Source organism: Misgurnus anguillicaudatus, chromosome 4 (genome assembly GCF_027580225.2).
Source record: "Misgurnus anguillicaudatus chromosome 4, ASM2758022v2, whole genome shotgun sequence".
Lineage (NCBI taxonomy): Eukaryota > Metazoa > Chordata > Actinopteri > Cypriniformes > Cobitidae > Misgurnus > Misgurnus anguillicaudatus.
The window spans coordinates 13,763,052-13,779,123 of NC_073340.2; the positions used below are offsets into that span (position 1 = coordinate 13,763,052).

The 16,072-nt window shown below is 36.0% G+C and overlaps 2 protein-coding genes across 2 annotated transcripts; one reads left to right on the forward strand and one right to left on the reverse strand.

The window, feature by feature from the left end:
• Nucleotides 1-3,610: 3,610 nt before the first annotated feature.
• On the forward strand, nt 3,611-5,883 carry rbp4 (retinol binding protein 4, plasma). Its single transcript, XM_055176899.2, has 6 exons — nt 3,611-3,639; nt 3,736-3,851; nt 3,924-4,060; nt 4,133-4,239; nt 5,379-5,591; nt 5,672-5,883. The coding sequence occupies exons 2-6, from the start codon at nt 3,750-3,752 to the stop codon at nt 5,689-5,691; spliced, it is 579 nt and encodes a 192-aa protein (XP_055032874.2). The 5' UTR covers nt 3,611-3,639; nt 3,736-3,749; the 3' UTR covers nt 5,692-5,883.
• Nucleotides 5,884-7,917: 2,034 nt separating this feature from the next.
• Nucleotides 7,918-15,631, reverse strand: cep55l (centrosomal protein 55 like). The gene is made up of 9 exons (XM_055176840.2): nt 15,477-15,631; nt 15,080-15,273; nt 14,558-14,812; nt 11,696-11,746; nt 11,458-11,605; nt 10,842-11,101; nt 10,412-10,483; nt 8,626-8,751; nt 7,918-8,549 (listed from the first exon to the last, which is right to left on the reverse strand). Exons 2-9 carry the CDS (start codon nt 15,260-15,262, stop codon nt 8,343-8,345), a joined length of 1,302 nt encoding a protein of 433 aa, XP_055032815.2. The 5' UTR covers nt 15,263-15,273; nt 15,477-15,631; the 3' UTR covers nt 7,918-8,342.
• Between the last annotated feature and the right edge of the window lie 441 nt (nt 15,632-16,072).

Sequence of the window (16,072 nt, forward strand, 5' to 3'; positions counted from 1 at the left end):
CTCGGCCTTTACTTCAGATGTCAGAGTCTACAGGTAAGAAGCTCAATTCTCTGAGTCAGGTTATATTTAGTGTTTTCACCTTTAGTAAAGTGGCGTGGGTGTGTTGAGGATCTGTTTATATCCACACAATCTGTCATTCGACTACAGCCTATAAAAACACCTCTGTGTGCTGTATTCATATGACAGGAGGTTCTCTAGTAACATATATGTTAAAATGAAATTACATTAAACAACATTTACATGATTTGTATGTGTCAGTGTAAATCCAGGATTAAGTAAAAGTAATTAGCGGGATCTTCTCTCCTGAGCTTCTACTAACATTAGAGCTTTCACACGAGTCCTCAAAAACCACAGGACTATATTTAACTTCATCAACTTTCATTTCAATGAATGATCATCCAGAAAAAAATACCATACACACCACAAACGCACAAACAAACAACTACATTTACATTTAGCAGACGCTTTTGTTCAAAGCGACTTACAAATGAGGTAAAACAATTATAAGCAACACAAGAACAGAAATACATAAGTGCACTGGAAATAGTCTCACCAAGTCCAACACAGTATACCAAGGGTTGGTTACTATTTTTTTTTAAAGTGTACAGATAAAGAGAAAGGAAAAATAGAGAAAGATAGAAAGAGGTAATGGCGGAAGAGATGGGTTTTTAGCCGATTCTTAAAGACTGCTACAGAGTCAGCAGATTGTGTCACGACCAGCTGATCATTCCACAGTTGTGGAACAGCTCCATCACAAGCCGTCGCTCGGTGACAGAGCACAGGGATCGAGAGGGTACATAAGGCTGTATAAGTGAGTGAAGGTAAGGGGGTGCTGACCCAGTGGTGGTTTTAAAGGCTAGAAGCAGAGCTTTACATTTTATGCGAGCTGCAATAGGAAGCCAGTGTAACTTGACAAAGAGAGGAGTGACGATGTGCGCCCTCTTTGGCTCATTGAAGACCACTCTTCCCACTGCATTCTGAATCATCTGTAGGGGTTTGGTTGTGCAGGCTGGAAGTCCAGCCAGTAGCGCATTGCGTAGCACGGGACAAGAGCCTGGACTAGGATCTGCGTAGCGTGCTCATTTAGGAAAGGTCTAATTTTCCTAATATTGTAGAGGATGAATCTACGAGAACGAGTGGTGCTGGCAACATGGGACGTGAAACTAAGCTGATCATCAATGACCACTCCCAGGTTTTTGGCTGTCATGGAAGGCCTAGGAACCTAGCTGAATGGAAAGGTTGTGCTGAATCTTTGATTCAGATGATATGATAAGCAATTGTGTCTTTGCAAGGTTAAGCTGGAGATGGTGATCCTTCATCCAGAGTGAGATGTCCCTCAGGCATGCTGAGATGCAGGCAGAAACCGTGGTATCATCAGAGTGGAACGACAAGTGGAGTTGAGTGTCGTCCGCATAGCAGTGGTAGGAAAAGCCATGTTTTCGAAAAACAGAACCCAGGGATGTCATGTATATCGAAAAGAGCAGTGGTCCAAGCACAGAGCCTTGAGGCACTCCGTTATTGAGACATTGGGGTTCGGAGATGTCACCTCTCCAGGATACCCTAAATCTGATTTAACTCATCAGCTTGTTAGGGACACATGTTTATCATTTTAGAAGGAGGCTGATGAGTCGAATCAGGTGTTTTAAATAAGGAGACATCAAAAACTTTCTGGAAGGGGGTGCCCGAGGACCGGGGTTGGGAAGCACTGCCCTAAATGACCTACCTGAGAGGTACGACTTGAACCATAAAAGCGCTGTGTTGGAGACATCCATAGCCATGAGGGTTGAAAGGAGGATGTGGTGATTGACTGTGTCAAAAGGGACAGATAGATCCAGTAAGATCAGCACAGAAGATTTGGAGGCTGCTCTTGCTTGCCTTAGGGCTTCAATGAAACTACATGAATTAATTTAAGGTTTTAGTAAAATTTTGAAGGTTTACAGAAAGTAATTCTCCTGATAGATGTGTTGTGATGAACTCTTTATTATAATATTATGTATCATACTGTATATTGCATACACTGCAAAAATGACTTTCTTAGTATTTTGTCTTGTTTTAAGTACAAATATCTAAAAGTTCTTAAGTCAAGATGCATTTTCTTGGTGAACAAAATGACCTAAGAGATCAGTCTTGTATTAAGACAAAAACATATCAAATTTAATTGAATTTGTGTATAAAACAAGCAAAAAAATCTGCCAATTGGGTAAGCAAAAAAATTTTGAAGCTTTTTTTTAAAAACTTAATTCAAGAAAAATGTTCTTACCCCATTGACAGATATTTTGTGATGGGTTTTTTTGCCAATGGGGTATGCAAAAAATCTTGAACTTTTTCTCTTAAAAACTTAATTCAAGAAAATTTCAAGAAACGCTTGCTTACCCCATTGGCAGATATTTTTGCTTGTTTTATGCAAAAATTCATCTAAATGAATTATATATATATATATATATATATATATATATATATATATATATATTTTTTTTTTTTTTTTTTTACTTATTTTCTTAGGTCATTTTTGCTCATCATGAAAATGCATCTTGATTTAAGAATTTTGTGTACTGTCATTATCATAAAATAAATGCATCATCATGAAGGAATATACGATTTATTACATATATATCTAGCAGAAGAAAAACTGAATTATCCTAAAACATTAAAGCTCCCATAACACACAGTGTTTCTATTCATCTCATGTTAATCTTGAGTACCTATAGAGTAGTATTACAACCTTCATATCTCCAAAGAGTCTTTACTTTTTTTCAGATTTATAAAAGACAGATCAGCTCCAGCGATTGTTTACGGAAAAACAAGAAATCCTGGAGGCATCCAGTGGGAGGAGCGAGTCACGAGCAAGCAGCATACATAAAACATTATCCCACCATCTCTGGATAATTTATAATTCATTACATGTTTGTGTCATTAACATTATATGTACTTATACGTGCCAATTGCCAACAAAACACAGACATTTGATGCAGTTTTACCGCTTGCGACTCATGACCCAGTTAGGACCTAATATGCATGAAATAGCATTAAATCCCCCCTTCAAGAGTGCGTGCGTGTGTACATGTGTTGAGAGACATAAAACCAGCACAGACATGTATGAGCCCCAGGCACCAAAATCTCCATCAGTGATAAAACCCTGCAAAAGAGCAAATACAAACGCTGAATATCTGTTTATTTTCTTACACAACAAACAGCAACACAGATAAAGTGAATGAAGACAGCTGGACTTTGCTCGACTCAATAACTTCTGCTTGTGTTCAGTACATCTGATTGTCTGTGTTACACTGACGTTAACTTATAGTTATAAAACACTCACAATTTACACAAACACACACACACACACACACTCATGAGTGTTGAGCTCAGGCTTCATAAACACATGATGAATATTTCTCACACTATCAAAAATGTTTAGTTTGACATAACAGAAGCTCTTACACAATCCAGGTATGACCTGAAGACAAACACGCATCTGTAGAGAGGTCAGTAGTGATCATATATGATGATCCAAACACTGATGTTATGTAAAAACTTCGGTCCAATCACAGAGAGGCTGGAGGTGAAATCTTCAGTCCCCCACAAATCATCTGCTATATAAATCAGCTCACTGCAAAACTCTTCTCAGATTCTGGGATCAAGGTACGTTCCTTATGTTCATATGTGTCTATCAGTTTTGTATAATAACGTTTATAAATGTGTATTAGATTTGTTTCTCTAATAACTGTTTGTTCACAGCTCATTGAAGAGCAATGCTGAGATTGTGTGTAGCTCTGGGTTTGTTGGCCACATGTTGGGCACAAGAATGTCTGGTCAGCAACTTTACCGTCAAACAAGACTTTGACAAATATAAAGTAAGTCCACAAATGGTTTTCCTCATTTGAGTAAAATGATTGTTGTTTTGATGTTTTTAAATCGCTCTTCAGTTTCAAGGGCCGTGGTATGCTGTGGCCAAGAAAGACCCGGTTGGACTTTTCCTTCTGGACAACATAGTGGCCACATATAAAGTAGAGGAGGACGGGACCATGACAGCGGCTGCTAACGGTCGAGTTATCATTCTGAAGTGAGTTCACAAAGGATTTGTGTTGTTTTGCTATTGTCACTTAACTAACCCTAACACTGTTCTCCAACACAGTAACTGGGAGTTGTGCGCAAACATGTTTGGTACTTTTGAAAATACTGAAAATCCGGCCAAATTTAAGCTGAGGTACTGGGGAGCTGCTTCGTATCTCCAGACTGGATGTGAGTATTGACTTTGAGAAATGCAAAAAATATCAAAAATGCAAAAAAAGACCAAAAAATATCGAATGTGGGTGATTTTGTGCATAAAACAAGCAAAAAATCTGCCAATGGGGTAAGCAAAAAAATCTTGAAAATTTTCTTAAACACAAAATTCAAGAAAAATTTGCTTACCCCATTGGCAGATTTTTTTTGCTTGTTTTATGCACAAAATCACTTAAATTTGAAATTTTTGGTCTATAAACTAGACTTATTTTCTTGGGTTGTTTTGCTCAACAAGAAAAAGCATCTTAATTTAAGAATTTTTAGATATTTTTATTGAAAACAAGACAAAAATACTAAGAATTTTTTCTTGAAAATCATTTTTTGCAGTGTAGGATGAATGTGTCTGAGTAGATATATACAAATTTACCTACCAGATAAATGAATAAATATATGGGAAATATTTATTAAAGTTATGTAGTAAATTGTTCGCCTTTGTAAGGGTCAGTTTTTATTACTCATTATACAAAAACATTTCACAGCTTTCTGAATGATGTATGGCAAAAAATATTAAATATATATTTAAATATATGCTAAAAACATTTTGTAGAAAGTAAAGCTTTATTAAATATATTTTTGAAATTGAAAATATATTTAGTTTTAACTTTCATATCAACATCAAAATGTATTTCAGGGGCAACAAAAACCTTTTTAATTTTACAACCCATATGGAGAAATAAATTTTGCCTGGCCACAATATAAAATGTATAAATTATATTTCTGCAGTTGAAAATATATTTAATTTTAACCATTTTGTTTACAGGTTATAACATAAACAAAGTTTTTCTTCCAATGCCATGTGAATATAAATGCTTTGAAATATATTTATTGTTAAAATATATTTCAAAATATATTGGTGAAAATTATTTTTTGAACCATATTTCAAAATGTATTTCAGGAAATATTTTTGTATATGTTTAAATATGTTTAACATTATAAATATATTTTTTGTTGTATAGACTCTTATTTATTAATCCCTGAGTTGATTTTGTGATAATGACCACTAAGTGTACAATGTCCATTGAGATGTTTGCTGCCATTAGCCAATGAGAATGACGTCACGCATTAGTTTACTCAATCTCTGTTGTGTATTTTACCAGATGATGACCACTGGGTCATTGACACAGACTATGAGAATTACGCCATACATTACTCCTGTAGAGAACTGGATTATAATGGCACCTGTCTGGACGGATACTCCTTCATCTTTTCCCGACATCCAGAAGGCCTCAGGCCTGAAGATCAGAGGATTGTCACAGAGAAGAAACAGGAGATTTGTCTGCTGGGCAAATACAGACGTGTTGCGCACACAGGTGAGGCACAGGTTCATTCGGGAGCAGTTTATAATAGAAATAACAGAGGACTAATGGGTTTTACTGTTTTTATATTTCAGGTTTCTGTGACACGGTCTGAAACATGACAGGAGCACCACACCAAATGAAATCTTTTTCTCTTTTTATATTTCTAGTTAATATGTAAATACACAGATTAGTCACACAGCATATGAATCTGAACACAATGGAAATGTGAAAATGTGTAATACGTGCATGGTGTCACCTATAGTGGATTTTCAAATAAAATAACTAAATTCAATGATCCAGAAAACATCTTGTGTCAGACTCAAATGAAGCGAACACAACCTGACAATTGTTCAGACCTGAACCTGACCTGCTGGAATCGACAGGTAACACGTGAGTACTCTATGAAGAATGAGAAGTTACATATTACAGCAAAATGAATAACAGAACATATCATTATTTAGTAATCAATATAATCATTTAAATGAAGAAAATGGGAAATAATAAAAAATCTTCATGAATGCATTTAAATAATAATGAAATAATGAATGGTCACAGTGATTCAAACAAGAAGGTTGCAGGATTAGGTTTAGGGTTAATGTTATTTTGAGAGGTAAGTTATGAACAGTACTGTTTCATGACCAGCAAAGATGTTGATACAAGAAATCAATTGCTTTTCGAAAAACAATTAACTCATGGATCAACTAATCGTCATTTGAGTTACTCATGTGTCACGTGACCATGTTTGCCTTTCTGTTTGTGTAGAATTTAGTTGAATTATGGACATCAATATCAATATTATGAGGCCGCAGGAGCTCAAGAGCCACCAAACTTTTCTGAAGAAATCTTAAAGTTTTCTACCTTTAAACATGCATGTTGTGTTATACTCATGTCATACATGCAAGCATTCATACATGACAAACTCATATGTCAGAAATAATTCATGCTACACACATGTAAGGACATCATATGATAGTCAACAGGTGTGTAGTTAACTGAATGCACTACATATCATCACAGTGATTATTATTTATATACTAAATATCATATTCAGTATTAAAATTAATAACTGGATAAATCTTTTAAGTTTCACTCTTAACTCTCAGGTTGTGTTAATTAAAAACATGCACTGATCTGCTGTTGGTGGACAAATTTGGGCATTTTGTGATTTCATTTATATGTATTTTACTAAATATAAAAACTTTAAGGCTATGCATTTTGTGTTTTTTGTTTGTTTGTTAGTTGTTTATACCTTCATTACCTCAATTACTAATCAACTTTTATGTTTTTCACCCAAAATTAACAAACACCGTGAAAGTCAATACTATCAACTTTATGCTTACCATCATTTATCAAAATATCTTCTTTTGTGTTCAACAGAATAAAAAAACTCATGCAGGTTTAGAACAACATGAGTGCGAAGAAATTATGAAGAATTTTCATTTTTGGGTGAACTGTCCCTTTAAGAGAAACAAAAATATATAAAAAAAATCATAATAATTGTCCACATTTGTCCCCTATAAACCTTCACCAAAAATCATTAAAGAAATGCTAAATCATTGTCAGTATATTACTGATCTGTTACACGTTGGAGTGGTTTCCCGGACAGGGATTAGACTAGTCCTAAACTAAAATAAATGTAAGAGCTGTCCAAAATGACAATGCACTGACATATCTTAAAACACAACAGTGCCCTTTTTTTTGCCTCAAAATACACACAAGTAATGTTTTTAGTAAGGCATGATTGTTAAAACTAGTTATATTTCCTAATTAAACTAAGGCCTAGTCCTGGTTTAAGATAATCCCTGTCCGGGAAACCGACCCATTATGTTACAGTTTAAATTATATTTAAAACATTGATGGTGTATTTCGTCTAAAAGGGAAAAAGTGTAATTTTGATTTCATGAGGACTTCTTAAGAGCTTCAGAGATTTAAATTTGGGTACGTCCTTTTTGGAAAATGCTCAAAAATAAGGGTGCACGATAATGGTTTTTAATTCAAGGAGGATATCAAACATCAATTAGATATAAATTACACATCAATCTTATCAATGTTTATTCTGTAATAACAGTTATATCTAAACCATGAATTTATTTTAATATAACTGTGGCACACACAAGCTGTCAAATGTGACTTTGCTGAACTGTGCCATAAACAAAATGCTATTGGTTATTTTGGTAAAAATGGGGGAGGGTCTTTTCAATAGTTCAGTACTGACTTCCTGTTTCAGTTCAAATGATGCCACCACATGAAATAATGTTGCTAGGGTTCAAAGGTACTTCAGTCTGATCTGGTTTGTCAAAGTGATGATAACCCTACACAAGCAGATAAACACACATGAAACTGCACAGTGTTTTTAATTCTATCATTTTTTTATTCATTAAAGCAGCTGATTCAGTGATGCATCATTTCTACAGTATACTGTATAAGATTAAAATTCAAAATAAAAGCATACGAGTACTGAATGTCAATATGAGTACTTCACCTAAAGAGAACTAACACAATAAAATTCACATTTAAGTTCATAAATTAAAATATTTTCAAAAAATGAGTGCCCCATGTAAACAAAAACTTTTATGTTTGCTTCATGAAAGTTTCTTTAAACTTTTAAAGTTTGACACCAACTGTACATAAGAAAATAAAATAAAAAGGCAAGTTATATAAAAATAATGATAGATATTTTTTGGAATCAAGCAAAAACACTGGAGCTCAGGCTTGTGTGTTCAGTGGAGTGCATAACACAGTGTTGTGTGTTTGTCAGGTGGGTTAGTTAAAGCAATAGTCGATGTGAGCGAGAAGCTCTCTGTGCTGACTGGTGGGATATGAAGCACCACAGTTTGGACACTCCAGAATACTCTCATCTAATAGATTATGGCCTTTAGATGGAGATGTGGTCCGATCTTCAATCGTCAATCTCTCAAAATCCATCCTGTTATAAGAGCTGGGTTCAGAGAATCGAGAATCTCGCTGTTTCTAAAGAAGAAAGTCACATCATCACCACATATTATTCATTACATGAGGCTCTCAGCAATCATATCTCACAACTTACTGAGGACTCCAGTCGTGCAATCTGATCTCTGGCCTTGCGAAGCTCCTTCAAGACTTTGTGAAGTTGATGTTGCAAAGTTTGACGGTCCAGTTTTTCATTTTCAGACTCTTTGGCTGACAGCTTGACCTGCAGGAAGAAAGTCGGCCATTTCATTCACAGCTTCACGCAAGCAGCAGAAAGGGCTTCTAAATTATGGGCAAAATCATATTCACGATTATTTTGACAATTATAATCATGATTATTTAACATAACATACCATAACATAAAACATGCATTTATTTCAGAAGAAGTTGTTCGCTGGAACAACCCCGGTGCTTGTAACAGCAAAGCTTGATATATAAATATATGAAATAAATAAACCAACAATCTCTTTTCTCTCTTTATTAAACATAATCTCATTAACTCTTTCCTCGCCAGTGATTTTTTAAAAAGTTGCCAGTCAGCACCAGGATTTTTCATGATTTTCACAAAAGTTTAATGCCTTCCAGAAAATGTTCTTCTTTAAATATATAAAAATGTAATATCAATTAAAAAAAACCTCTGCTTTAAAAAAACATTTCATTCTACTTCATTAGTTCTCTTTTTATCACCTCTCAAATATGTCAAGATTTCTTCTGAAATTTTGAGCAAAAAGCTGAGATTTTATAAGTTGCAGCAGAGCGCCACCTGGTGGATAATAGCGATATTACGGATTGCCGGAAATACTCGTCATTGGCAGGGAAACGTTAACTCAATGGCGGGGAAAGAGTTAACATTTTTACCAAACAAACAATACAGAAATCTTGAGATTTGTATTTTATTCCTCTCTAGTGGTACATTCAATACAACTATAAGACAATAATCCTAAATCATATGTAAAAGAATTCATGTTTTAAGTTGCAAAGTTTCCATACTTTACTTTGTGTCAGATAAATAGTTTATGCTATAGAGTATAGACTCTAAAAAATATGGACGTAGTGTCTGTGACGTCATCCATAGGTCTGTGAAGAGTTTTTTTAAGCCAATAGTTGGCAGAACCTGCTGTTGCCATCTTGGCATCGCGTCACCGCGCATCACTTGCCAATAACCAAAAATGGGTAAAGTGGGACGTGGGTGAAGCTGAGGTGGCTGGTTGCTGAAAACACACCCACCTCTCTCGACGGTAGTGACAGCAGTGGCAGTTCACCCGTAACTCAAGTGACCACACCCTTAATTATGCAGAACTTTAAGGCTTAATATAATTTATACGGATGAGGTATAAAAAATGTCACCCCCTCACAGTTGCCATGAAGGGAAAAATTAGCTATATAGACCAAAAACACTTTTTGTACCAGGCTGTAAACATATTTATATCTCCTGTAAAGTTGGGCATTTACCATGGGGGTCTTAGGGCATTGACTTGCGGCCCATAAATTAATTGCAGTCACTTTCGTATTGACTTCATCAGAGAGATCGGAAGGTAGCCCCTTGGTATATGCAGTGTTTAGATCAAAAAGATACGTCACAGACTTGCCTGCCCAGCCAGAATCACCTCGAGCTCACTCATTTTCGGATACGGAGCCGCACGCGGGGTTACAAAAATTGCCATACACACCTCTACACGAAATGAGGTCTCGGGCATAAACAAGTCAAGTATAAACAAGGCTTTACAAACACATAGGTCCAGTGGCACGCAATTTATATTTTAATCACACAATAATTTAATTGTTTTAACTTGATTATCTTGTTTTTATAATTGTTTGAATCAAAAATTGAAAATCAAAAACGATTATTTGCACAGCCCTAGTGCTGCTGATGATGTAAATACCTGTTGTTCAAGAAGAGTGAGTCTCTTCTGCTCCTCCTGCTGTTTCATCAGTGATGTCTGCAGCACGTTCACCTTCCAAAACATTCACATTAATAAAAGAACAATTCACCTCAATCTCATTCTAAACCTGATCATAATACATATAATACTCAACTGGTTTATGTGAGAAACAGACTGAATTTCAAGTTACAAATAATTGGAATTCTAGTCTTATTTTTGGATCATTTTCTCCTTTAATTGACAGACAGTAAGGAGAGGACAGGGTGGAGAGAGGGAAACGGGACCGGCAATGCACGCGGAGCCAGGAGTCAAACGTGTGTCATTAACAAGACATGTCTGCTCTACATGTCGGAGCACTGCCCAATACACCAGCGGCTCCGATCGGAATTCTAGTTCTAGTTCTTAAAATGAGTAGGAGGATTTTTGTTACCTGCTGTAGGAGTTCAGAGACCCTCTTTCTCTCCTCCTCTAGTCTGTCATTGTTTGTCTTCAGCTCACAGTGAAGGCGATTAACTCGTTCAGCTGAACTCTTTCTCTCCTCTCGACTGCTCCTCCTCTCCTCCTGCAGCTGCTCCCGGATCTCGGTCACCTCCTTGCTCTTCTCCTCATACCTCTTCCTCACATCGTCAAGTTCTGCCTGAATGCGTCCAGCACGAGTCTGTTCGGCCTCCAGCATCTGACCGGACTCTCCTGTGTTTAAAACATCGTTCTTATGAATCATCTGCCACAGACCATTTCTGCTATTATTATATGCCAGCTTGGTTCTTACAAGATGGCATCATTCATTATAATGTAATAAATGTAATGAGTGAAACTAAACTTAAAGTCTGCTTTCTGCCCGATTCGGTTTGGTGTGACTACAGAGACACACTTCACATTTAACTTTAAGATTAAAACACTTTTAAACATTTAAACATATTTTTACCGAGGAACTTATGCTAGCAAAACTTCTTATCTAATGACTTTAAAAGGGATAGTTCCCCTAAAAAAGAAATGAGAATTATTTTTTAGGCCAGAATTTCAAACACTGTCCATGTCAAGCTTACCATTTGAATCAGCTTCTTTGTGTTGTTGAAGAGCTTGATTTGCATCATTTAACTGCGTCTCCAGCTGTGTGATCCTGACCAGAAGACCCTGAACATACGCCTCTCTCTGCTGATCATAAACCAACCAGCTTTGATTCTTCTCCAGAGCCTGAACTCAATGACAGAGAGAGAGAGAAGAACATCAGCCTAGAAGACCACAGCAGGAACATCTGAGTGAAATCCTGAAGTGTCAACTCACATCCTTCAGCTGTTCCTGAACCACAGACATCTCACCAGACTGAATCTGAACCTATGACAGACAACGACAAACACAACAGACATAACATATATAAACCACACACAGATTAAGATTATAGACGATGGTTTAAAACAGTGGTTCCCAAACTTTTTCAGCGTGCGGCCCCCCTCGTGTACGGTGCATTCCTTCGCGGCCCCCCAAAGAAAATTTGTGACAAAAATCTGTTCTAAAACTCAAGATTTTAACAAAAAAAAAAACAACAACTTTAAATTATACAAAAAAGTAGTGCTTTTGGTTAGTAGCCTTATTTTTTTTAGGTTTAATTACACAGAATTCATGATAAATTAATGTATTTCATAAAATGTCATAAAAGTGGGGCCCCCCTGGCACCATCTCGTGGCCCCCAGTTTGAAAACCACTGGTTTAAAACACAACAAACATCTACAAACCTACTGTATACAATGATGAAACAATGATGAAACTGATACACTTTGGTTTTTTATGATGATCTAATTTTCGTTTTAATGTTTAGCCGTTTACGTGTGATCAAACATTATTTGATCAGTGAGGTTTGTCTTAACACGATTATGATAAATGAACAGACGTATAGAAGAGTTCAGTATGTATTCATATGTGTTTGATGAAACAGTGCCATCTAGTGTCTGAACTTCACCATGCACTCATTCATCTGAATAACCTAATACTAAATGACAAGAAATACCATAAAGATCTGCTTGTTTCTGATTGGCCCACAGAGAAAACTCTGAATATTTAAAATTGTACTTTATGAAGTAGATGAATATATTATGAATGATTAGATTTAACAAAAGAAACATTTTAAATCTCATAATCTCCATTAAAAGTACATGTAAAGTCAGATATTAAAGGTGCCATAGAATGTAAAACTGTATTTACCTCAGGATAGATGATTATGAGCCTCAAACACGATTGTTTTCTCCCTATGTAAACCTCGTGCATGCAAAAGATCGCTGGATAACAAGCCAATCTCAGCATAACACCAACTGTGACGTTACCGTCGTCGAGATGTACGCCCCAACATTAAATTACACATTCAATTAAGTACAATGTTGTTACAATGCTAAAAACAAAGTTGTGACTGCTGAGTTAGCGGCGCTATATGCTAGTTAATGCTATATGCTAGGGATGCACCGAATATTCGGCCACCGAAAATTTTCGACCGAAAATGGCCCCATTTTCAGTATTCGGCCGAGAGACTTTTATTACTGAAACAATACGGCCGAAATGTTGTGATGACGCAAACAGAAACCGAGACCTGCACGTGCTTGTCTGAAGCAACATGTATGCGGTGTGGATGTATTTAACCACAAAAGGCGCTAAAGTGAACAGTTGTCTGTAAGCAGAGAGGCACATGCGGTTGAATGTGTCCAAACCAGACGTGATCATCACAGTACGCCCTTCAAAGATCAAAATCTTGATGTGTAAACTTAAGAGAGAGTCGCGCAAATGTGTCTCATACTGTAGTCCATAACATACATTTGCCGAATAAAACAATGAAAAACAACGTAACGTTTTTATGCTGCGCTGTTCGCCCTCAGTCTTTGTGTGCGCGCGCGTTTAAGTGCCCTCAATAGTGCACACAGGAGTGAGACGCAAACAAGCGAACATAAAATCTTTCTATTATTGACAGGACACATATAAACAAAATTATCTCCACAGTATTCTTTTTATAATAAAAACATTTGTTTATGTCTTAAGTGTATGTATAGATTACAGGCAAAAACCAGTTTGTGCTTATCTTAAAGAGACAGTAACCTCAATTAACCTACTTTAGTTTGTGTCATTAATGTTAATCAAACAACCCAAGACAAAGAGAAAATCACTTCTGTAGCTCTAAAAATAATACAAAGACAGTGTTATGAATCATTTAATTCGATTTCTGTACCTAATGTTAATGTTAGCTCTTATTAATGTGCAACTTTGTTCTTTTTATAAATGTTTGCAATTTCTTTATTTGTTATTAGATTTCCCCACCCCCTTTTTGCTGATACGAAAAATAATCCAATCCGTGCCTCAAAAACTGTAATGTGATCCGAACCGTGAGTTTTGTAAACCGTCATACACCCCCAATAAAGTTAATACACAGTAATAGCCATAAATGCATTTGTACTAAAAATTGGCATAATTATTTATTTCGGTGTTTTGGTTTTTCGGCCTTGGTTTCCTCTTTTTCGGTTTTCGGACAAGAATTTTCATTTTGGTGCATCCCTAGCGTTTAGTTCTACTATTGACGTTACAGTTACGTTGTGCAGGCCACTCCATACTGAAAAAAACACAAACTTACCACTCAGAAATGTACATAAATAATCTCCAAACTATTTATTATTCCTCAAAATCTGTATCTTCATCTGATACAGGCTCAAACATAAAGTCTGTTTGCACACACAGAGCTACTGAAGAGCTGCTCTGAGAAACAGCCAATCAGAGCAAAGCTCAACATTACTATTCATGACCCTTTCAAATAAGGTAATAATAGACCATTTCATTCTAATGGGAAATCCGAGATTGTAAATGGACATGTAAAACTGTCTCTAGATAATTTTTGCACTTAATAAAGCCACAAACCTACTATAAATATCAGAGAACAATTTAACAGATTATTTTAATGCATTCTTGGGCACCTTTAACCACTGAAAAAATGTGTTATTAACCTCCCAACCAAATTTGAATGATGGAAAAAATCTCAAGTAAATAAAACAAGATATCAAAATCTTGGAAAAATAGGTTGCATTCTCTGCTCTCTTGTGATGGGGGCGTGTCTGCAGTCTTTGTTGTGTTTTTTAGGTAAATGGTTCTGTTAAGGGTCTAAAGTCAACGCCCTACCTGTGTCTTCTGTTTCTCGAGTTCTTCGCATCTCTGAGACACCACACAATACTTGTTTTTCAGGTCTTCTGTCTCTTTCGCTAAGGCCTGATACTGGATCTCTTTGGTTTTGGCGTGTTGTAGTTGTTCCTGCAGTGAGGACACCACATCTCCGTGTGTCTCCCGGAGTTGTTGCCTCAGTCTGGACATCTCTTGATCTTTGTCCAGCAGCTGCTGTGTGTTCTTCTCTCTTAATGTCTCTAGAGATAAAATCCTCTGAGACAAAGCAATAATAAACAGTTAACAGATTTATCTTTGTGTCACTCATCTGTCTACATTATTATTATTAATACTATGATATTATATCATAGGACTTTAATTCTGTTGATTCTTCCACTTCTATGTTAAATGTTATGATTTGAGATTCTAGATTAGAGACGTGAAGAAAGTGTTGTGTATTAAAAACAAGCAGACAGTACAGAATTATAATCTATATCAGCTTTAAACACATATTTGTCTGTATGATGATGTTGATGATGTCACCTCCAGGAGTTTGGCTCTGTCAGGATCTGAATGTTTTCCAGCTCTTTTCATTTGCTCCACACTTCTCTTCAACATCTCATTCTCTCTCTTCAGTTTCTCCATCTCACTATCTGCTGATCTCGAGCTGCTGTTTTTAAAACCCAGTTTATTCACCAGAGCTTCTTTAGCTCCGCGCGCGGCCATCTCACTGACGTCTACATAACAACACAAAAGTCATCAAACTCTCTATCATCTCAGACAGGTTTTATACAGAATTGTCTCTCTCTGCTCGATGACTAAACACCCTCAGACAACACATATCACAGATAAACATCAGTCATTCATAATAATATTAATACATAGCTTCAGATTTGATTAAAATATAAAAAAGATCAAATGAAAGAGAACATTGACTTACGATCAAATACTTGAATGAGGAAAGAAACGGTCCGTTTTACTTCCGCAACACTCAAAACAAGTTTAAATGCAGCGCGTCCTGCGTCACATCCGGTGCACGCCCCGCGGGACACCGACAGATGGTGCGTGAGTACAGAAAGTGTTTTACTTGGGAGTATTTTTAGCTGTTATGATTATGTACAACTTTTATGTACAAAACTAGTTCTAGTAAATGCGTTTTAACATTTGTATGTTTCTAGTCAGTGTGATTGAGAAATATATCAAACAATATCTTAAAACAATTAATGAAACAACTGAACCTGAATCAACTGAAGCTTCGAAAAACGATTGAGTCAGTGTCGAAGCGCTCGAAACATTTTGTTTTTAAGAAAATAGATTATTTAACTTAATTAAGCCATTAAATAAACGTGTATTCGGTTTTTAGTTTTATTTAGGGCAAACAGATCATTAACACTCTAACTGCCCTTTGAATTATGCACATGTTTGTCATTAAATCTGTAAATTAAATAAACATAAATTAGGCAAAATGGTATCGTTATCAGTCAAAAGTATGAATGTTTTATGAACTTGCATAATAAAACTGATCAACTCCCCCTA